Here is a 22,097-nt window from a genome sequence, read left to right as displayed (position 1 = left end):
AATCCCTTCCTAATCGAACAAGACCTTAAGGGCTACTTTAGGAACCTCAAATCTCCTTCGGGATTGGAGGGGATTGAGGTGAAAATGAACTAATTTCCTTTTCAATCCCCTCGACCCCGAAGGTGATTTGAGTTTCCAAACTAGCCCTAATTCATATTGATTGGAGTTAAATTAGGGTGTCAAAACTTAGAAAACATTTGTGGCTAAGCCACGTTTGGAACCCCTGGAACCGATAGTTAGTCAACTAACAAATTGTTAGTTGTGAGTTATCTAATGAATAAATTGTTAGTTGTGAGTTAGCTAGCAACTATTAGCTATGGAGAAACAGGGCCTAAATAAGTTAGCGCATCAATGACTCAACAACTACGACATAAAACATAGTTGTCAACATAGCCACTGAATTAGGTATAAAAACACATTTCAGTTACCTTGCATATGCAATTTAATTCAGCAATCACAAAGTCAATTTGATATTATAATTCCTTGCACGAGAGAAGTAAGCCCTATGCTGAAAGTATGGTGAAGCATACCAGTCGAATAATAATTTAAGACGAGGGACACAAGATAAGGTCGTGCTACAAGAGATTCTTTTCCACCAATCATCCTATCCCTTTCTTATGGACTGAACTGAATCATCGGTATTGAACACATCTTGGATGTTGAAAGTCACAAAACAGCAGAGCTAACGCAGCTAGTTTATGTATCAAGGGTAACTCAACTAAACAGGTGTAAAATGGAGGTACCATAAACATGAAATTAGTTCCAAGAACAAAGACCAACAACCTCCATGTATATGCAACTTGATTCAGTAACCAAATTGTACCATCATCGTTGTCAATAACCATAATTCCACAAAATAACAAGACAGGACGATGAGGATCATACACAGAGTTCGAATAACAAACATTATGGAAGCAAGACCATCAATCACAATCCCAAATGAGGATATGTGAGCATAGCACCTTCAGAAGCGTTGCCATCACTGCACATAGATGGCATGATCTCACTTGCTGGCAGCTGCAAGCTCCGCGTCAATGGCACTGCGTGCAGTGTCGAGATCCTCGTCGAGAAAGATGTCCCAGTGGCCATCCCAACGGATGAAGAACTCTGTGTCCTCAAAGTACTTGACCCTGTGCACATCCCCGGCAGGTGTGAAGAGAAAATCTCCGTCCACCAGGTCGTAGCTTTCCTTCTTGGTGAGGTTCCAAACCTTCTTCTTGCCCTTGATGACCACCAGGTCGTGGCCAAAGGTGTGATGGTGCGCTGGCTCCACACTGCCAGCCTTGAAGCGGACGTACGCCGAGGTGGGGCTCTCCCGCACGATCCGCATCTCGCCGCCGGGCATAATCCCCACCGGCTCGAACTCCATCCCGTTCCTGAGGCAGCAGATGGCGCAGACCGAGTCCGGGGCATCCTCCGCCTCCGGGATGGCGGCCATCTCGTCTGGCGCGGTGTCGAAGAACCCCTGGATGTCCTCCGGCCAGGGCGCGTCGCCGGAGGCGGGGCAAGGGGCGCGGAAGGGCGTGGCGAGCCAGGAATCGGCTATGGCGGCCGCGGCGTCGGGCTGCGTGGCGATTCCGGAGAGAGCGAGGACGTTGCAGGCGTTGATGGAGCGTGTGTTGACGGCGTCGGCGGGGGAAGCACAGTGGGTGGCGTAGACGCGCGGGTACTTGTTGGCGAAGATGCAGACGCCGGCGCCGGTGCCGCAGACTACGACGCCGCGGACCTCGGGGGCGTCAGGCTCCGAGTCGGGAGAGGAGACGTGTCGGGCGACGGCTGCGGCGGCGGCGTAGTACTTGTCGACGCCGAGGTCAACGACCTCGGCGACGGCGGGGTGGGCGCGGAGATAAGCGACGACGGCGTCCTTGAGTGGCTGGCCGAAGCCATCGGCGGCTGCAAAGATCTTGAAGCGGCGATCGGCGGCCATGGAGGCTAATCTGATCTGACCGGAGGCGAGACAGGAGGTATGGCCAACAGCAACAGGTCAAGCGAGTGAAAACGAGGACCGAGGTCTTGTTTAGTCTGAGGGCCGAGGATTCTGGAACCAGTCTTTTTTACCTCTGCCATTATAAAAGTTTATAATTATTTATAAACTAATTAAAAAGTTAAATGATTAAAGGTACCATATAAAATCATTAGAAAAGTGGACTCATCATAGTGCCACCGGTCCAAACATTTTTTTTTTCCATTCACGCTATTTCATCCACTATTGACTCGATGTCGAACTGTAGTGAAAAATGTCTCTCTACTTTCAAATGAACTGGACCATCGAAACTAACTTTATCAAGTTAACATAATAAACCCTAGATTTAATATTTTTAACGAGTAATTTGTATTTAAGCATAATATTTTATATGTTCATTATGTAGAATAAATTATTCGAAGCTAATAAAACTTGATTTTATATTTTATAAATTTTATTCGGTTTATTAAGAATTTAGGAATATCCCAGCTTAAATAAAGATGGGCGAAAAAATACAGGAAAAAAATGGAAAATGTCGTAACAGCGATTTTGGCCAAGCTAGACCATGTGCGCTCCAGCGAGGGTGCCGTGCTGCTAAACAAACCCGGAGTTCTATTTATGAGGTATTTGGATCTAACGTTCTAAACTTTAATACCCATTGTGCTAATGTTTAGCACTTCATTTCTAATCTATACTATACTTAAAGCATCAGTTTTAACGGTCGTTTCGTGTCATCTTTTTACAAATAACTCCTCACAACTATTTCAAATTAATCCATTGCGCGTCTATAGATGATAAAATGATGACCCGACACAGGCTAGACGCCCGCGGACCACAACTCTGGCTCAGGCAAGTTGTGCCGGCCTGCTGACTGTGCCGGGCCAGCCCGTTAGGTCATAGGCCCATTTGATTAAATCGGCGTAAAATGTTAAAAAACTGTGCAGGAGGTGGGGTTCAAACCCATGCTCTGATGGAAGAAGGGCGGGAGACACTGGGTGAAGCTGTCTAACTAGTAGAACATAATGCTCAGACGTTTTTAATATTAAATATAAATTGTATATATGTATATATGTTTTTTGTAAAATAAAAAATATAATCGTGTCGGGTGGAGCCAGCACTACGGGCCGAGGCTACAGCCCAAGCACGGCACGGTGTTCTTGACTTTTGCAAGAATTAGGTCATTTTTGAGACCACATTGGCGCAATAGACTAATGCATATTTTATCAAGGGAAAGTATGTGACGCAAATTTAAAAAGACGCTAAGCTAAGTGAGACACGATAGTTTTATAGAAATTCATGCATGCATTTGTGATCCTTTCCTTATAAAGACAATAAATAGTTTTGATATGTTCAATATATTTACTGATGATTTCTCATGATATGAGTATATTTATCTAATCAAGGAATAATCAGAAGCATTAGACAAATTTAAGATATTTAAATCTGAAGCTGAGAATCAACATGACTCAAGATCAAGATAGAAAGATCAGACTATGTTGGTGAATACTACAAGAAACATATCCTTTATGGTCAAGTTCCAAGACTGTTTGCAAGGTTTCTATAACAAGTGATATAGTAACTCAATATTCAATGGTGGGTGACTCTTCGATAGAATTGTGACTGAAAGGCGCAATCAGAACTTAATGGATATGGTAGAAGCATGATAAGTCACTCCCCTTTACTGATTAGCTTATGGATGGAGACACTAAAACCATTGCTCATATTTTTAATAAATTTCCTAGCAAGTTGGTGCCTAAGACATCATATGAGTTATAGACTAGGAGGAAATCCACATGAAGTTACATATTATGTGGAGTGAAGAATACAGAAATTCTATGTTAGGTTTCATATTTACACTCACGGGAAGAGCTATAACATAGAAAATAGGAAAAGCTCAAAACAAAATATCATTACATTATTGTTAATGCATGTTGAGTTTATTGCATGTTATAACTTAAGTGCTAGTTTGAGAGTCAAAAAACTGGAGGAGATTAGAGAGGCTAAAATCTATTTTTTATTTAAATTTAGTCCGTCTAATCTCTCCGGTTTTGTGTCTTCCAAACTAGTCATAATAGATAAATCTATGTAGCATTCAAACATTTGACGTGACAAGATAAATCGTAACATTAGGGATTACACTTTTTGACAGCTTAGGCTGATCAATATTTGTCCCCACCCTACCCTATCGAGGCCAGTAGTATATAGTACAACAATGAATCCTCTGTCCGGTTCATCTTCCACCATCTCGTGTTTCTCCACCCAATTACGCAGTCTCGCGCAAGTTCTGCTCTCCGGCCGAGCAGGCAGCCGCCTCCGCCGCGTCCTCCCGGCTGCCCACGCCCGCGCCATCATCTCCGATGGACTTGGCTTCCTGTTTCTCGCGAACCTTCTCCTCGACGGTTACTCTAAGCTCGGCCGCATCCACGACGCGCGCCGCCTGTTCGATGGAATGCCGCACCGGAACCTCGTGTCCTGGTCGTCAGCCATCTCCATGTACGCGCAGCACGGCGCCGATGGCCAAGCCCTTGCCCTGTTTGCAGCCTTCAGGAGATCCTCTGACGAGGCACCCAACGAATTCGTTCTTGCCAGCGTCGTGCGGGCCTGCATGCAGTCCAGGGATGTTCCTTTTGGCGAGCAAGTGCATGGAAAGATCATTAATCTTGGCCTGGATGTCAATCTCTATGTTGGCACTGCACTCGTCAACCTATATGCGAAGGTTGCCTGCATGGATGCGGCCATGCGTGTGTTCCATGCTCTCCCAACAAAGAATCCGGTTACTTGGACAGCAATCATCACTGGTTACTCTCGGATTGGCCATGGAGAACTAGCCCTGGGCTTGTTTCAAACGATGGTCGCTCAAGGCGTCCAGCCTGACAGGTTTGTGTTAGCAAGTGCTGTCAGTGCCTGCTCTGCACTTGCCTTTCTACAGGGAGGCAGGCAAATACATGGCTACGCTTATCGAAGTGCAGCAGAAGTGGATGCTTCCGTGATCAACGCGCTCATAGATTTGTATTGCAAGTGCTCCAGACCGTTAGTGGCTCGTAAGCTATTTGATCGAATGAAGAATCATAATCTCGTGTCTTGGACTACAATGATTGCTGGTTATATGCAGAATTCACTTGATGCTGAAGCCATACAGATGTTCTGGCAGATGTGTCAGGCTGGATGGCAGCCAGATGCTTTTGCCTGTACAAGTATCTTGAATTCGTGTGGTTCAATGGAAGCTATTTCACAAGGAACACAGATACATGCCCATGCCATAAAGGTTAATCTGGAGAATGATGAGTATGTCAAGAATGCTCTCATTGACATGTACGCTAAATGTGCCCATTTAACTGCTGCAAGAGTGGCATTTGATGCCTTGGCGCATGATGACGTAGTCTCTTACAATGCGATGATCGAAGGCTATGCAAGGCAAGGTGATCTTACAGAAGCAGTTCATATATTCCGTAAAATGAAATATTACTCCATAAGGCCAAACCTACTAACCTTTGTTTCACTCCTTGGGATGTCATCACTTCTATCATCTATTGAATGGAGTAAGCAGATTCATGGTCTCATCATCAAATCAGGAACTTCAGTCGACCTCTATGTGGGAAGTGCTCTAATCGATGCATATTCAAAATCTTCCCTTGTGGATGATGCCAAGGCTGTGTTTTTTATGATGCAAAACAGGGACATGGCCATCTGGAATGCTATGATATTTGGCCACACACAGAATGAGCAAGGGGAAGAGGCAGTAAAACTCTTCAACCAGGTTCGTGTCTCTGGGATGACACCCAATGAGTTCACGTTTGTAGCACTAGTAACTGTGGCGAGCAACTTGGCAAGCATGTTTCATGGGCAGCAGTTTCATGCCCAGATCATCAAAGCAGGTTGTGACATTAATCCTCATGTTTCAAATGCTCTTGTAGACATGTATGCAAAATGTGGCTTCATTAAAGAAGGATGGATGCTGTTTGAGTCAACATGTGGGAAGGATGTTATTTGTTGGAACTCCATGATTACTATGTATGCACAACATGGTCATGCTGAAGAAGCCCTTTGTGCTTTCCAGCTGATGAGAGAGGCCAAAGTAGAACCAAACTATGTGACTTTTGTTGGTGTGCTATCAGCATGTGCTCATGCAGGCCTTGTGGATGAAGGCTTACACCATTTTAACTCTATGAAATCAAAATATGGTATTGACCCGGGCACTGAGCATTATGCTTCAGTGGTCAATCTCCTCGGTCGTTCAGGGAAATTACATTCTGCTCAGGAGTTCATTGAAAAGATGCCAATCAAACCAGCGGCAGCTGTTTGGAGGAGCTTGCTGAGTGCCTGCCGTCTCTTTGGTAATGTTCAAATTGGGAGGTATGCCGCTGAAATGGCACTCTTGGAAGATCCGTCAGACAGTGGCCCTTATGTATTACTATCCAATATTTATGCCTCCAAAGGGCTATGGGTGGATGTGCAGCAGCTAAGACTGAGGATGGATTATGCTGGGGCGGTGAAGGAGCCAGGTTATAGTTGGATTGAGGTGATGAAGGAGGTTCATATGTTCATTGCAAGAGGGACAGAACACCCACAGGCAGAATTGATATATGCAGTATTGGATGAACTGACGGGTCTACTAAAGGATTTTGGCTATCACCCTGATATCTCTGAACTTGCATTGCTTGGTGAGACTGGTTAGTGCTACTTGCTCATTGGTCAGCTCTGGGATGATGAGGCTGTGATATAGTATTAGTGGCTTTAGAATTTTACTGTTACTTACAACTGCCAGTTCCAAAACAATAACCTGACTGGAGTCATCTTCCGATGCTGAACCAGAAATCAAGACTTGAGTCATCTTCTATGCATGATGCTAGACAAATAAAAAAATCAGCAGGTCCTCAGCTCGTGAATGATTCCAGAAGCAAGGGGATGGTTCTGACAAATTTCGGTCCCATGTACCTAGATGCATGGATGCGAACAGTGACTTGTATAGTTCCTGGCATCAGTATGAGGTGGTGTACGGTGGTTTTCTTTCAGCACTGATTATGCCCTAGGTAGTCTAACATACCTGGGTACTTCAAACAGCAAATCCATTTTAGCCATCAGTTATGATGTGATGGGCAAGACGTTTTGCTAGATTATTCAACTAAGTTGCATCTTTGTACATCTGACAATTTATTCAGTACTGAAGTATTCTGCTAGCATCATTAGTCATGACGTTCTGAGACTTCGTCTCTGTTTCAATAACTTACAGTGAGCTTCTTACTGGTATGGTGCCTTATACTCATCTGAGAGCAGAAGCACAGGTATTTAATTGTTCTTTTATGTTCTTTGTTGGTTGGTTAAAGTGTTCTATTTTTTAATGCAATTTTGATGTAAAAGTTCATCTAATTGATTACGAGCGGCAATCATTCTATAATATAGTTATTCCATGATGCCTAGCAGAAAAGGTTACCATAATTTCTTTGCCATTCGGCTGCAGTTAGAAATTTAATTATTGTGGCTATTACAACCAGTCTTATTCCAGTATGTTGAAATTTGATTTACTATGGAACTTTTTTAATATTTAGATTCAGGTGTATTTTACTTGGGTTTATGCATTTATTAGTTCTATACATATGTTCATATTCACCGTATTTAACATGACAAATCCATTTTTTCTCTAGAAGTGACCATTTGCCATATTTTTTTAGGCACACACTGTTCTTGAAATGACTTATACTGAACAACAACTTACAGCAGCATTTGTTTCTCAAGCATCGCCACTGGCGGAGTACGAACTGAAAAATAGGCATGACGGAGCTTACTATATGCACAAAAAAAAAGATAACCACCCATAAACTTGCAGAAACAAGGAAGAAAAAAATCCATAAACTTGCAAAAACAGTGAAAAACATTTAAAAACGTGCACACAGTAGGCTTTGAACCTGCAACGTACACCCCTGTACTAGGAATGATTTGCTCCTTTAGTTGGGAGCTACACTGTACTAATAAGTTTGCTCAGATCCAGATATGGCAAGACCGCAAGAGCCATACTCCGTCATAACAGGTCCTCCGCCCCTGAGCATTGCGTCCATCACTTGCCCTTCCTCAATCTGGTGCCCCACCAACTCTTTTGTCACTTATCCAGCGTTGCTGGGATCCTTATCCTGAAAAGAGACCATCATTTGAAGACATAATTGGTGAGCTAAATATAGCTCAAAAGCCTTTAGTTTCAAATGCTTCCGTTCCATCATTTCCTGTGAGCAAGAGTCAAAATGGCACCAAAGAAGTGCACCGTTATCAAGAAGCATCGAACTGTTTCAACCAAGGGGAGCTTTTTGTTAAGAGATCATGTAGATCAGATCTTAAGAATCTTTGGTCTGGTTGTTTTGATCAGTCCTCAGAGTATCATCCAACATTAAATTGGGGCTCTTTTGCAACAAGTGGTCGAAGGGAAACTATAGAAGATACCCATTTTGTGCCTCCCTTTATGAGCGAAGAAAAGGAAGTTTTTTCCTTTGGCATTTTTTATGGCCACAGAGGTTCGCTAGCCGAAAAACATAGTTTGGTTGATCTTTGCTAGCTTTTACATTAGCATTTCTTACAATAAAAACTTTTCACATGTTCAGCAGATGCTGAATTTTCTGTCCGAGCAGTCCCTGGATTTCACAAGCAATTTGGTCATGGAGCAAGGTTTGTCAGTTTGTATTGAATGCAGATGGTCTAAAATGTTTGCCATGTTGTATTGTATTGATCTGAATTCTGACATTTTGCAGCCCAACCTACGCTCTTTCAGAAGCATTTGTAAGGACTGACATAGCGTTTCGAGAAGAACTAATTGTTCACCGGAAGTCAAAAATGATAATCCAAAAAAGACTGGCATCAAGGTTGCACGGCAGTAACAGCCCTGATAGTGAGAAATAAGCCTTTTGTAGCAAATGCTGGTGATTGCCGAACAAAGACAAATAAACTTCGTTCGATTTCCTTTCCTGTATGCAGGTGATGGTCTATGGTAAGCAACGAGGATGTGCTGTCATTCTGTAAATAATCAAGAGGCTGCAGAGCGGGGCAACAAAGACAAATATCACTGTCAAATCAAATGTCATTGTTGTGTTTCTTCGCCCCGTCTACACGTCTGAGCGAATATACTCAGCGGGGTGCTTTTGAGGGGAGGATATTTTTCTCTGTTATATATACTCCCTTGTTCCCAAAATCTAATTCGTTTTAGACTAACCATACATTTATTAAGTAACACATAAATATAGTTGGCATATATGTCTATTCATTGAACGCGGACAGAAAAAAGTAAGCTAGAAAGAACTATAATTTAGAACAGATAGAATATCTTTTTAAACAAGTGGTGGAAATCCGCTCTAGTTCATCATTACTGTTTGTGGAACATCCAACTCGTTATCCTTGTCCGACAATACAATACCCAACTACAAATCTTCTTTTGTAGTATCACGAGATGCCCGTACAAAATAAGATAAGATGACAAAAGAAACATGTTGTCGTTTCAGATTAAAGCCGATTGTTTAGAGTACTGTAGTAGTAATTCATAGAGACAACAAAAACCTTCAAATCTTCTTTTGTTGACAAGGACAATATCCTTTTATTGCTTTTCTTTGTTTATACAGGTGGCCCCATTGTCTGTACAAAATCCAACTCAACTCATAATAAACGAATGACTCCATCATCAACTTGCAGAGCATCTACCATGGAATATACAGCGAAGCTACGATCCCCGTTGCGTGCAAATAAAACGAAAGAACAGCCATGCTTCTCGCAGGAGCAAAACAACGCGCGCGGACAAGTACAGTGACCTCGACGATGACATTGTGAATTGGCTAGGCCGGCAATTGACCACTGGCAGGTCAAGCTTTTCGTACATCAGAATACAGTCTAGCGAGTAGTGTACTGTACATGCATGTGTGACGACTAGCAATATATGCGGCTTGGGGATGTACAGGGATGAAAGGAGCCAACCACAGTTTCAATAGTTTTTGGATGTGAGTCATGTAAGAGCGAGGTAAACCCCGTAGTAGTTTCTAGTGGCGGCGTGATTCCAAAAAATCGAAGGTATGGTGTCGCCCCGACTCATCCCACTTTGACCTCAAACCAAACACATCCTTACACACAAATATATGAAACAGGCGACAGAACCCACCATACAACCGATAGAGCTTATCACAAGTTTCGGCTATATATTTTACTTCTCATGATGAGTATCGGTTAAAGCCCATAACATACTTTCACTTATGCTGGAAGCCCACCTTTGCCGAAGGTCCTCAAATAACCCTTACTCCGGAACGAACAAATGTGTCTTCATGCACACAAAGCATGAACGAAGCTGATCTTCAAATATAGAAAGCTTTGGCTGCAGAGGTACACAACACCGAAGGCCACTGATCTTCGGCATGAGGCAAGCTTCGAGTTCGAAAGGACGGAGAAGAATAAGATGAAGTCTTGAGTGGCAAGAAAGAAAGAGAAAAGACAATGCTGCTCTGATGTCATTTGTAAATCATGTATGTAAAATCCTGAGGGCATGAATATAATTTTGTACGAGGTTCTTCATCATCCCTATAAATAGATGAACAGTGCCATGTATATAAGATCACCTTTGGATTGGATGGGCCTTAGCTTCGTGTTGTTTAGCCTTTGAAGAACCTTCAATCTTCCTCGCATAGAGAAGTCAAAGGTATTTTTGTAATTTTTTTAACATAGGGAGAATGAAATAAAGATGCTAAGGCACATGAGATGAGTTTCATACTTTATTGTTTATTATCATTTCATTCAATATTGTTTCATTCACGTCTCCTTTAAAAAAACCTTTGTCCTCAAGCTAACATTTCAAAGAAGTGATAACTTAAGGACGACGAATGTTTATATTCATAACTTGTGTTGCCTTGTTTTCGATATTATGTAATAATCGGAAACAAGTGACCAACAACCTCCAAAAAAATTCACCACTTACCATGTTGTGTTTCATTAACAAACTCGAAATCCATTATGCAATATATCTCTACTATATTAAAGCAAAAGTTTCATGGACGTGTGCGTCGTACGTCCCCCACTCGCCAGCAACCGCTCGCCTCTCTTGGGCGGTCGACAGCCGCACCCCACCGCTTTGCAACAACCAGTGGATAAGAACAACAAAAATCCCAATATCCCAATACCCGTGGAAGCCTCCCCATCCTCTCTCCCCTCAGCGAATTCGTCTTCTCCTCCTCCCACTCGACGTCGCAACCTCATGAGGGCAAGTGTTAGCGGACGGATGGAGGACACAATGCTGGTGCTGATGCCGAGCGACAAAATGCGGGAGACCCCTCACACCACGGTGGCCGCACAGATGTTGGAGGACGCCGCCATCGGCCTCCTCCACCTTCTCTACCTCGTTCTCCACCCTGCCACATCAGGGTTATCCCGTGATGTTCGCTGCAACGCCCCTGCTTCCTCCCCCTTCTCCGCCCCTGCCACGCTGGGGTTCTCTTGTGATGTTCGCTGCAACATCCCTAATTCGCAGCATGAGAGGGAGTTGTTGCATGCACGGAGGGGGACTTCCACTTTAAGGGCTGATTTGGTGACAAGAAAATTGGAGGCGGTCCATTGAGAGAAAATCCCTTGCTATTCAATTTTGAATAGTAGGAGATTTCCTCACTCATGGATCCCTTACAATTTCCTTGTCATCAAATCAGTCTTTAAGGTATAATATAATAAATAAACAATATGCACTAACTTTTCTATGATCAATATAACTATAATTTATTAATTATGAGCACAAATATAATTCACATGGTTGTTAGTAGTACCAGTAACCTTTATTTAAGATATTTTTTTGTGTTAAACATAATGCTAAGTCTTCTTTCTTGGCCTTCTGTCGTATCCTGAGAGACTGTGCAACTGTGCTAGTCCTGTTAAATGCCTGTGTTGGATTTGTTACTATGCAAAATTTATTTTGAAGATGAAATTGTGGTCGCTACAATACACGATGACCTACTATTAAATTTATTTTCACTACAATACTCGAGTCGGATGATAAAATGTGTGATGTAATAATCAAGTCCTTGCCAAGGCTTCTAGTAAAGCACAAGTTCACCATGGACGTTGGTATCATGCTGTTTTTCTACTTTTATTTTAAATTCCAAGTCATTACGACTTTTTACATACATAACCATTAATTTTTATATAGACATAATATAGATTTAGATGTATATCAAAATCTATGCGCCTAAAAAATTAGAGTGACTTATTTAAAACACAGGGAATCGTTTGTTACTTCCTTCTCTACTTCTATAAAACATAGGCTTGTTCGTTGTGCCTTGCTACAACCTTAATTTGGCTACGGCTTCTACAGTATTTTGTCTCTATATATTACATTTGTAGGACAACCGAACAAGCCAAGATGTTTTTCTAGTTTCCACAGTCGTCCCTTTTACAAAAAAAAACTTATACTTCTTTTTTATCTAACCTATGGTCCATTAATTGTCATCTTGCATCGTCACTCTAGATAGCCCGTGAGAAAACACCTAAGCCAATATGACACAAAGCCACACGCAACATAACGCTCCCGGATAGTATCACCTCACTAGCTGAAGGGGAGACGAGCGACATAGTTAGTTATAAAAGAGAGGACATGTCTCCTTTTAAACTCGTATCTTTCTCGACCTTTTGGCTAAGGTAAACTAAAGTATCTACAGTTTAATATATGGTATGTGGGTCATATGGTCACTTAATTTTAAATTAGAGTCCACTTTAATTTTTGATTTACTTTTTTGTGTGGCGAGGGTCCATCACACTGGCTTGTCACTGGGTTCTCCTGTGCCGTACAATTACACTATACAATCAAATATGATTGGTGTACCGTAACAACACACGTGCAATGTACTAATATTATCTAAATCAGGGATATAATCCGCGTGATTGGTTCTCGGATGTGTGGGCGCACTTGCATCCGCGGAGTATTAAAGCAACACTTGTTTGGTTTTCGTACGGGCGAATGCAGGTTCTACAGATGCATAACGAGGGTCCCGTCCAGGCTGAGCTCGTACGCTCGTGACAGACGTACCTATGCGTGCAGAACCTGTGCATGCAGCTGCACGGATTACGAGAAACATTTTAAATTTGTTTTTATTATATCTTCTAATTAAAAGATTTAGTCATCAAACCAATTTTATATCTGTGTTTCTAAAATTTTTATGAATAAAACTAGACCACTCATGATGTATAATAGTTGAAGATTTATTTATGCACTCCTCATTCTGACGCAGACAACCAAACATTAGTTATATTTGTACTGAATACACTAATGCAAACAAACAAACAAAAGCCTATGCACGGATCTAGCCTGTACACAAAGAGTCTGGTTCCTTACATACGAACGAGGCTACCACCGTACAACAACCAATCACACGGAATGTGAACCCCTTGCTCCATGATATGTACATGTGTGTAATGACCGTGGGAGCCCGGTGGCAGAGAAACTATTTAATGCTAATTTGAGAACTCAAACCTTTTTGGGATTCCTAACTTTTAGCAAGGTGAGTAATTTCACAGATGTTAGGCTCTCCTTGCTTCTACGGGGTTTTTGACACTGCTTTAGGTTTCAGCTTTACCGTAAAGTTGTGGTGTACAATATAAATGTAAATAGTTCTAAAACATATTTTTAATCTAAATAAAGTAAAATGACCTATCTAAATATATTTTAAAAGTTTGTAACTTTAACTTCACAATTTTCTAAAGCTCCTAATGATCTGGTTCATCAACTTTACCAAATTTTGTGAAACTGAAGCAACCCCAAACATGATCTAAACTAGCCTTTATCGGACCTAGCGCCCAAGCAAGGAATATTCTGAATAACAATTTAGAAGATGCCTAGTCCATTCAGAATTTAAACTTATTCATCTTAGTGTTTCAATCTGAAATGGCTTCTCGGAAATATAATTTTAGGGAGTGTTTGGTTTCTAGAGACTAATTTTTAGTCACTTTATTTTAGTCCCTTTTAGTTCCTAAATTACACAAGAGTTAAAAAAAATATCATTTTCTCTATTTTAGCCCCTACGTTTAGCAATTTTTGGACTAAAAGTATTAATTTAGATGGACTAAAAATAAACCAAACATAAATACGAAGAAGTTAAACCCGTATACAGTATACTAACAAAGTTGTTGGGCCAGCCCGTGCGACGTGCGGTATGTGTGGCCCAGTCGGCCGGCCCATCAGCTTCCATGGCTGATTCACAATCTCGCTCGACACTTTCGGCAGAGCTCGTCACGCCGACTAATAATTAAACCCCGTTGGAAGCATGGATTTTTTTTTGTATTTTAGCTCTTTTTATTTTTTTTTACTTTTAAACTCTTAGAAGATTTAATGTTGTTTTTAGACACTTTGCTTGGTGCCATTTGCCTTCGCCGAAGTAACAATGTTCGGTGCCACAGCTTGTGGCGCCAAGGTACCTACCTCGCTGATGCTGGCGAGACAACATGGCGTCAACGTGGCACCTAGCTCAACGCCACAAATCTTGGCGCCGAGCTAGGATTTAGGCGCAGGACAAACTCCTCGATCTCTCCCTCACTCATTATCTCATCGTCGTTGCTCGCCTGCACCACCGTCGTCGCGGCGCCGCTCGAGTGGCGCCGGCGTCGCGCCTCTGACTCAGGCCAATGGGATCACTCTCTGAAAATACACTTATGCCAATCGTATGGCCGCAAGAGAATAATTTTGTAAATTTGTGCAAAAACTAACAAAATTGTGGACATATATATATTATACACTTACATAATTATTGTTGGGACATACGAAGTACTTCGCAGTGTCCTCACATGTCACAGGACGATCTCCGCAATCGCACCGAGACAGAGACTCCAGCCGTCTTTGTGTGGCTATGTTCTTCTCCTCATCTGTCATTGGTGGCGGGTCGGGGAGGAGGCACCCAATGCTTAAAACGCTCATGTGTATTCCTCTCGCACAACCAATTATCGAAAAGGAGATATCGAGAGTCAAACTTATCAAGACCGTCGATCCACTGGAAAAGAACAGCTCTCATGATCCTACAAGAAATGAAATGAAGCATTAGTACACATCTATTTAATAGTAACAACATACAAGTAAAAGACCACATAAATTAAAACGACCACATGTGTAAAAACAACGAGCAACCGTATCTGGATGTTAGATTAAAATACCCAAGTCGGCCTGCCATAGTCACAATTAGACACATGAAGCTCAAGATGATGCATTATGATATAACTCTCGAGTACTACCTCTCTTCTGCCACAACATCTCTCGATACATGTCTCCATTTACGAAACGATTTTATATTAATATGACTATAGAAATAGCAAAAATGATTTAAACTTTTAAATAACATGGTACTCATGGTTTCAAAACCCTAAAGATTTTTTAAACCCGCGATTCACAAACTATATAGCAAATCGTAATCATCATATCAACAACCATAACTAATAGCAATAAGTTCACCGATCAAAACTAATTAATCAAAACCCTAAATAAACCATACTATGCAATATAGGTGAAAATGAATTATTGAGACATCATACCTTGATCTTCAAGCTATATGGACCGAATCGAAGTTTTAAAACTCAAATACGAAGATTTAAACTTATAAATAACATGGTACTCATAGTTTCAAAAACCCTAAAGATTTTATAAACCCATGGTTCAGTAACTATCTAACGAATTGTAGTCATCATATCAACCATATATCTTAGAAACCATAACTAATAGCAATATGTGCACCAATCAAAACTAATAAATCGGAACCATACTACGCAATATACGTAACAAACGAATCAGTGAAACACCATACCCTGGTCTTCAAGCTATATATACGGATCAAATCAAAGTTTTCCAACTCGAATACAAAGATTAGAGCACCTCTCGACGGTATGGATAAAGAGAAAAGCAAGGGAGATAAATGGTTGGGCGTAGCTCTCGGCAAGGGAAGGAGCGATTTATAACACTTCATAGCTCGGAACCAAGATATGCAACATCGATTTAGGTGCCACGTCGGTGCCGCGTCAGGCCTCCGTCGCCAGTGAGGCAGGTAACTTGGCGCCATAGGATGTGACGGCGAGCAGTGTTACCTCGGCGTCACGACTCACGACCTATGACACCGAACAAGAGGTCCAAACGAGATTAAGTCGTCCAGGAGTCTAAACATGGAAATTTTTTTAGCAAAAGAGGTAAAATAAAAAAATCGGGTTGCAAGGTACAGGTGTCAGTGTGACAACCAGCCCCCAACCTTGACTTTATAAAAAAAAAACTTGACTGACCTATCTAACCTGAGATTCCTTAACCCTAGTTAGGCCTAACTAACTCCAGTTCTCCATGCAGTGCAGGTGCCAGGTGCAGCACCACTCAAAGCAAGGTACCCAACCCAAGGCAAAACCTAATGGAATCCTCGAGCGACACCTAACCTGAGATTCCAAAGGCCCTCTTCCTCCCTCTCGCTTTCCCTGCCTGCTTTCCCCGGCCGTGGTCGCTTTCTCCTCCTCCACCACCACCACCACCGCACACACCGGCCTTTCGCTTTGTTTTTCCCCCACCCCACTTAACGCCTAAGCAAGCCAAGCTCGCCAAGGCTCCTCCTCCTCTTCCTCCTCCCCCGGCCGGCTATAAATTCAGCCGCGCTTCCAAGCCCCAATTCCCTTTTCCCCTTCTCTCGACTCGCCTCTCTAGGTTTCCTTGCAGCCGCATGCTGTCCCGCTGCACTGCAAGCTAGCGACTAGCAGCAGTTGCCAACGACCACCACCGCCGCCGCCCTCACCTCACCTACCACACACTGCCGTGATCCCCGGCCCTTTTGCCTGCAGACCGCCTGTGCCTTTTGTTCCCTGTGCCCTGGGAGGTTCTGTTCTGTCCCCGGTCGATCGACCTTCTCTTCTCGTCGGAGTTATTAGCAACTGCCTGTTGTCCAGCCAAACTAAAACCCTTTTGCCGTCACAAACCAGCTTAGCTTTGCTGATCAGGGCAAGGCTCTGCCGGATTTTTTTACAAGAAGAACCTAGCTAGCTTTTCAGGCCGTCACTCTGCCGAAATTTTTCGCCAGAAACACTGCTGTCTAGGGCGTCACTCTGCCGAAATTTCCGGCGCTCCAAAACCTGCTTGTACGTCCAGGGCGCGCGGCACCCTGTCAAAAGATTTCACCTTGCCTGTTCAAGGGAAAACTCTGCTGGATTTTTGTTCTTTCTTTCGCGGCACACACAGCGTTGCTTCCGTGATTTGCTTTGCATGCGTTTTGTGCAACCAAGCAACAGCCTCTAGGCTTTATTTGATGGTGCCGCTGCTGTCGTGTTTATGATAACATCCACTGTGCTCGTCCAGTCCTTCTCCGTCGTCTTCCTCTACTGGTTCTACGTCTTCTCATAATTAATTAAACCACACCCCCGTGTCCATCGACTGCTCGCGCGCTCTTCCAGATCCAAGTTCTGAATCCCTGTCGGCAACTTAGCTTGTAGCTATAGCTATAGTCCGGCTTAGTAGTAAAACACAGCAACAAACTAGCTGCTCCATCTCGATCGATCGTTAACCAGGTAATTAATCGTCGTCGAGACGCATAAAAAGAAGGGAAAAGAAAAAAGAACAGTGTGTGCATATGATGGCCTCTCCTCCCACTCCCAGCACGGTGTCTACGACCGTGACCACGTCGCCGTCGTCGACCGGCGGGTCCGAGCTGGGGCCCGACCCGCAGCTGGCCGCCGAGAGGAAGCGCAAGCGCAAGGAGTCGAACCGGCTGTCCGCGCAGCGGTCCCGCGCGCGCAAGCAGCGGCAGCTGGACGACCTCACGGCGCAGGTGGCCGCGCTGCGCGCCCGCAACGGCGCCATGGACGCGGCCGCCCGCGACGCCGCGCGCCGGTGCGTCGCCGTGCAGGCCGAGAACGCGATGCTGCACGCCCGGACCGTGGAGCTCAGCGCGCGCCTCCAGTCCCTCGTCGACCTCATCCAGTGCATGCAAGCAGGCGACGCCATGTACCAGTACCAGCAGTTGCCGCTGGTGGACGCCACCATCTACAACTACTACTAGCTAGTGTCCATCGTGCTATAGCTATGCCTGCTAGCTGTGTGTCTGCTGCTTTGTCTACTCTACTCCCGGTCGGGTCGTGTTGTTATTGGTTGGGCACATTGGAAAGCAGGCCAAAGTAGGGTTTAGTTTTGTGGTGGTGTCATGGTGTGTCACTTTATATATAATAGCGTGACATGGACGGCAAAAGCAAAGTATTATGTGGTAAATATGGATTCCCTATTTGTCAAATCATTCACACTTGCAATTTATTTTTCTCTTCTGGTGGTGACCAAAGAACTAGTACGTACCGCGAAAACGATGGGTGACCACAAATTGAATGATTGATCATCGATCGCGTCCAAAAGGATTTGTCCCAAGATTCTTTATAATTGTGGTCTATTAGGTGGCTTCTAGAAATCCACATCAGTCTTGTCTGGTAGGACCACCTATATATATTGGAGATCTCTATATATACTGACTGGTCACAATGTTACTCTCCCTCCGTTTCTGAAATCTCAAGTATATATATCGTTCTTAAATATATAAGGTATTCAAGTATTTAGAATTTTTCTTAAATTACCATGAATTTATCTTAAATGACCATGGGAAACGAGAAGTAATAATATTGCCACCAAAAAGGCAGAGAAAAAGAAGAAAGCGTTTAGGGGCAGGGCCAAACCATAGCAAAAAGTGCCACCAAACACATTTCTGATATGGGGCGACTCAAGACCACAAAGACAGATCTCGTCAAGATAGAGAGCGAGTATTTGCTTCCTACTAAGATCATCGGCAAGTAGATGGCTCTAGTGATCGACCATCAGTTCCCTTCTCTTAATATAGGTGAAATTACTTTGTTCGCTTCTTTCTTTGAGCATGGATTGAGGTTGTTGACTTCCAAATTCTCTCGAGGATTGTTACACTTTTATGGCATCAATCTACCTCATCTTAACAACAGTTCCATTAATCATTTGTCAATCTTTGCCCACCTATGTGAGGCATTATGTGGACTTCCTACCCCAACATGGAGGCTCCTGCCATAGTTGGTGGAGTTAGCTTTCACTTGTGGTCCAAAATGATGGATGGGTACTTTGAGTATACTCTTACAGATGCCAACAAACACTAGAAATCACATTGGTCTTATATGGCCAAAAATATCCCACAGGTACTAGAATCTGTAGGTTACTGTCTCGTCCCAAATGCTCAATGGTCAAAGATAATTTTTGGAGTTGGTAAGAGTACTATCTAGCATCTCCTTGAGCAAATGTAGGTGCTAAAAGAGTCTGGGATGGTAGCATAGGGAGTTGTTGTTAGCTTCCTGAGGTGTTATATCCTTCTGGCATATCATAAAGAAACTTTGTTTTTGAGTTCATCAAAGTCGATAACCCAACATGACTAACTTTTATAGAGTTGTAAGGCAATGAAATCTTGACTCATATGGAACATATTCTACCAGGTCAGGTGAGTATGCCTCAACAGAACAGGGGGTTTTGTGTTTCCAATCCTCCTCCCATGGTAAGTCATCTTGAATAATGCTCTTATATACTTATTAGTTTTAGTTTGTAAATTTATGTCTCTAACCTTATCTGCAGATACTTGGGTTGAGCTTCATAGGCTTTCCAAAAGCTCTATTGCCCAAGGGTCGTTGTTGTACCACTCTTAAGCAAATCTCATAATGAGAAGGTAGATTGGGTTCCCTAACATAGCGCATGTGCTATGAATATAATGGTAGCCTTAAGAGTATTGTAGATTATGTGTCCCCTAACTTCTTATAAGTTAGAGTCAAGATTGCACACTACAAATCTACCTAGATAGTTGCCAACTTGTTGCTTGGACTCTTTATGATGCTGCTCTTTGGATAAGCATTGGTTGAGTACTTCACAACAAAGTAAGGCATAAAGACGTTGTTGCACGTGGTACTTATACTTGTGTGTCCAAGTAGCTTTTTAGGCCATGTATCTCCAACCACAATTTGCTAATAATTTGATATGTTGGTCTCTTCTTCATCCTTAGGGTTGATATATCTTTTTGAAATGAAGATCTCCTAACAATGATCATAGTTTCCCAAGTTTTTGGGACTACAAGGCTCGATGATTGAGATAGCTAGGACAGTGACTCTGGCCTAGTGTAGTAATTGATTCATGAAGGAGACTACATGGGAGGAAGCAGTGTTGCTCTCGGGTAGCTAGATTCTTGGTTAGTGTATGATTTTTTTGTTTGTCATAGTAGTAAGGGTGTGGCCTTTTTGGTTGTTTATTAGTGAGACTTCTTGCACATATACATCTCCTCTAGCATGAGAGTGGATGGGTTAAGACTTGTGATCAACTTTGAGATTGAAGCAATATTCTTGGGTACGAGAGAGAATCAACTAGGCTTGGACCATAGCTATCTGATGGATTAGAAGCTAACTTAGAAGACTTGGTTGTGTCCAAATTGGACTTGTACTTAAAATTAGACTAGGTTTGGACCAGTTGTATGATGGCACATAGGCTGACTCATAGAACATGGTCTTGCCTGTGTTGGACTCAATGTCAAATATTCATTGAAATTCCCGAACAGGTCTTCTATTGTGTCTCAGTGAGTTGTTAGAGAAGCTTAGGCCACCATGGTCTCAAAACGGTGTCTATGAAGCATTCGAGAGATGTCTACCATATACATATCTAGGAGGCAAACATGAAGGTTGATCCTGCCAGGAACTTGATGAGATCCATCGAGCTTTTGATCACCCTTTATTAGCCGAAATACCCTACCCAGCGTGCTAGATATCGGTGTCTAATGACCGATAATCTTACTATGGGTTACCCATAGTAGCAATTGATGGGACTGAGCATAGATCAAACTCGATGGTGAACAGAAAGACAACAATTTATACCGATTTAGACCACTAAATAGTAACACCCTACGTTATGTCTATTGCAATTGTTGTTACAAGAGGAGTACCTTGCCTCTCTTTACAAAGTTCGAAGACATGCATACAAGTCGAATCTTTCCTTTAGTCCGACTAGGCCGATAGTTTTCTGCCTTGGATAACATGACACGTTCTTGTCTTTAGATAGCTCCATTGGTCCGTTAGTAGTTTTAGTTGAATTTAATTCACATGGTGTCCAAATCACATACATACTTATGGATATTGTCTACCACCATGCTTAAACTATGGTAAGCACGAAGTTTCACAATAGTTAAGAAAGGATTATATATGTCATTTTGCATTACCAGATGACCTGTGGTAGAATTTTCAGAATAGTTTAGGATAGAAAAAAAGTATAAAACATGCATATAAATTATTCTGTTATATTTAGGCTAGATTCAATTTGTTTTTGAGTAGCTTTTTGGTGAATATGTGTGGAACTGAGAATGTTTGGATTAATAAGCGTACAAAGGTGAGAGTAGATCTACTTTTTCAGACCTAGAGTTGGTGAGGCTCTCACAAATAAACCCATACTGTGAAAGATTCTATCATCTCACATTTATGTAAATGTGGATTATTCTTCTATGAATTAAATAGGACCCGAAGTACAAGATTGAGTTGACTCTAAAAAAAAAAATCATGGCCCATCTTCCACTGTTGGGGTGATATATATGGCTAATATCTTGTGTTAAGGTTTCCTGCATGCAAATACATGTTGTCGTCTCTGCTAGCTTTGGCCATGACATTATTTCTTTTTTTTTTTTTGGTACGACGAGGATGAGCTCTAAAGGTGCGAAAGATTGGGCATACATAACAAGAACGCGAAGAATCAGTCCTTCTCTGGCATGGCATGTGAACACGCATGCACTACAAAAGTATCGTGGCCCACATGTCATGTGTCATGCAGCTGTGCAGGCACCAGCAGCAGCATAAAGCTGTGGCTGTCCGTGAGATTCCTTTCTGAGCTTGGTGGGGGCAGCTATGAGATCTTCGGAAAGCGGCGAATCATCTGCGAACTACTGGGGAGAGCCGAGAGCAGGGCTTTAGTTAAAGAGGGGACAAGACAATGGGTCCACAACAAAAGCCTCGCTGCCGTCCTTCCACGCTTAGCTGCTTTTAACAATTCCACAAAATAAAAGGTTGAGAGAGGCTTGGGTATATAGACTATAGACCAGTTTGTGAGCTATACGTACTGAATTGAACTGAGATACAAATAATTAGGATTTAATTTGTTTGGACCTCGTCTGAGATC

The 22,097-nt window shown here is 42.6% G+C and overlaps 3 protein-coding genes across 15 annotated transcripts; 2 read left to right on the top strand and 1 right to left on the bottom strand.

Annotated features, from left to right (window-relative positions):
• Positions 1-771: 771 nt before the first annotated feature.
• LOC100284806 (DNA-damage-repair/toleration protein DRT102) lies at positions 772-2,024 on the bottom strand. The gene has a single exon (NM_001157701.2). The coding sequence runs from the start codon at positions 1,925-1,927 to the stop codon at positions 1,004-1,006; it is 924 nt and encodes a 307-aa protein (NP_001151173.2). The 5' UTR covers positions 1,928-2,024; the 3' UTR covers positions 772-1,003.
• A 2,056-nt stretch (positions 2,025-4,080) lies between these two features.
• On the top strand, positions 4,081-9,194 carry LOC103651633 (pentatricopeptide repeat-containing protein At4g39530). Of its 13 annotated transcripts, none has more exons than XM_035966524.1 (5): positions 4,087-6,993; positions 7,194-7,245; positions 8,554-8,614; positions 8,698-8,808; positions 8,921-9,194. In XM_035966524.1, the coding sequence occupies exon 1, from the start codon at positions 4,176-4,178 to the stop codon at positions 6,636-6,638; it is 2,463 nt and encodes an 820-aa protein (XP_035822417.1). In that variant the 5' UTR covers positions 4,087-4,175; the 3' UTR covers positions 6,639-6,993; positions 7,194-7,245; positions 8,554-8,614; positions 8,698-8,808; positions 8,921-9,194. The 13 variants fall into 13 exon arrangements, with proteins under 13 accessions (XP_020406197.1, XP_020406198.1, XP_020406196.1 ...); XM_035966526.1 differs by having other exon boundaries at positions 8,551-8,614; positions 8,698-8,834; positions 8,921-9,154; XM_035966522.1 differs by adding an exon at positions 7,633-8,463 and having other exon boundaries at positions 4,130-7,245; positions 8,551-8,614.
• A 5,576-nt stretch (positions 9,195-14,770) lies between these two features.
• Positions 14,771-18,209, top strand: LOC100285656 (bZIP transcription factor 44). Its single transcript, XM_020550606.3, has one exon. It carries the CDS (start codon positions 17,533-17,535, stop codon positions 17,959-17,961), a length of 429 nt encoding a protein of 142 aa, XP_020406195.1. The 5' UTR covers positions 14,771-17,532; the 3' UTR covers positions 17,962-18,209.
• Positions 18,210-22,097: the final 3,888 nt, after the last annotated feature.

Source organism: Zea mays, chromosome 3 (assembly GCF_902167145.1).
Source record: "Zea mays cultivar B73 chromosome 3, Zm-B73-REFERENCE-NAM-5.0, whole genome shotgun sequence".
Lineage (NCBI taxonomy): Eukaryota > Viridiplantae > Streptophyta > Magnoliopsida > Poales > Poaceae > Zea > Zea mays.
This window is presented reverse-complemented; position numbering and strand designations above follow the sequence as displayed.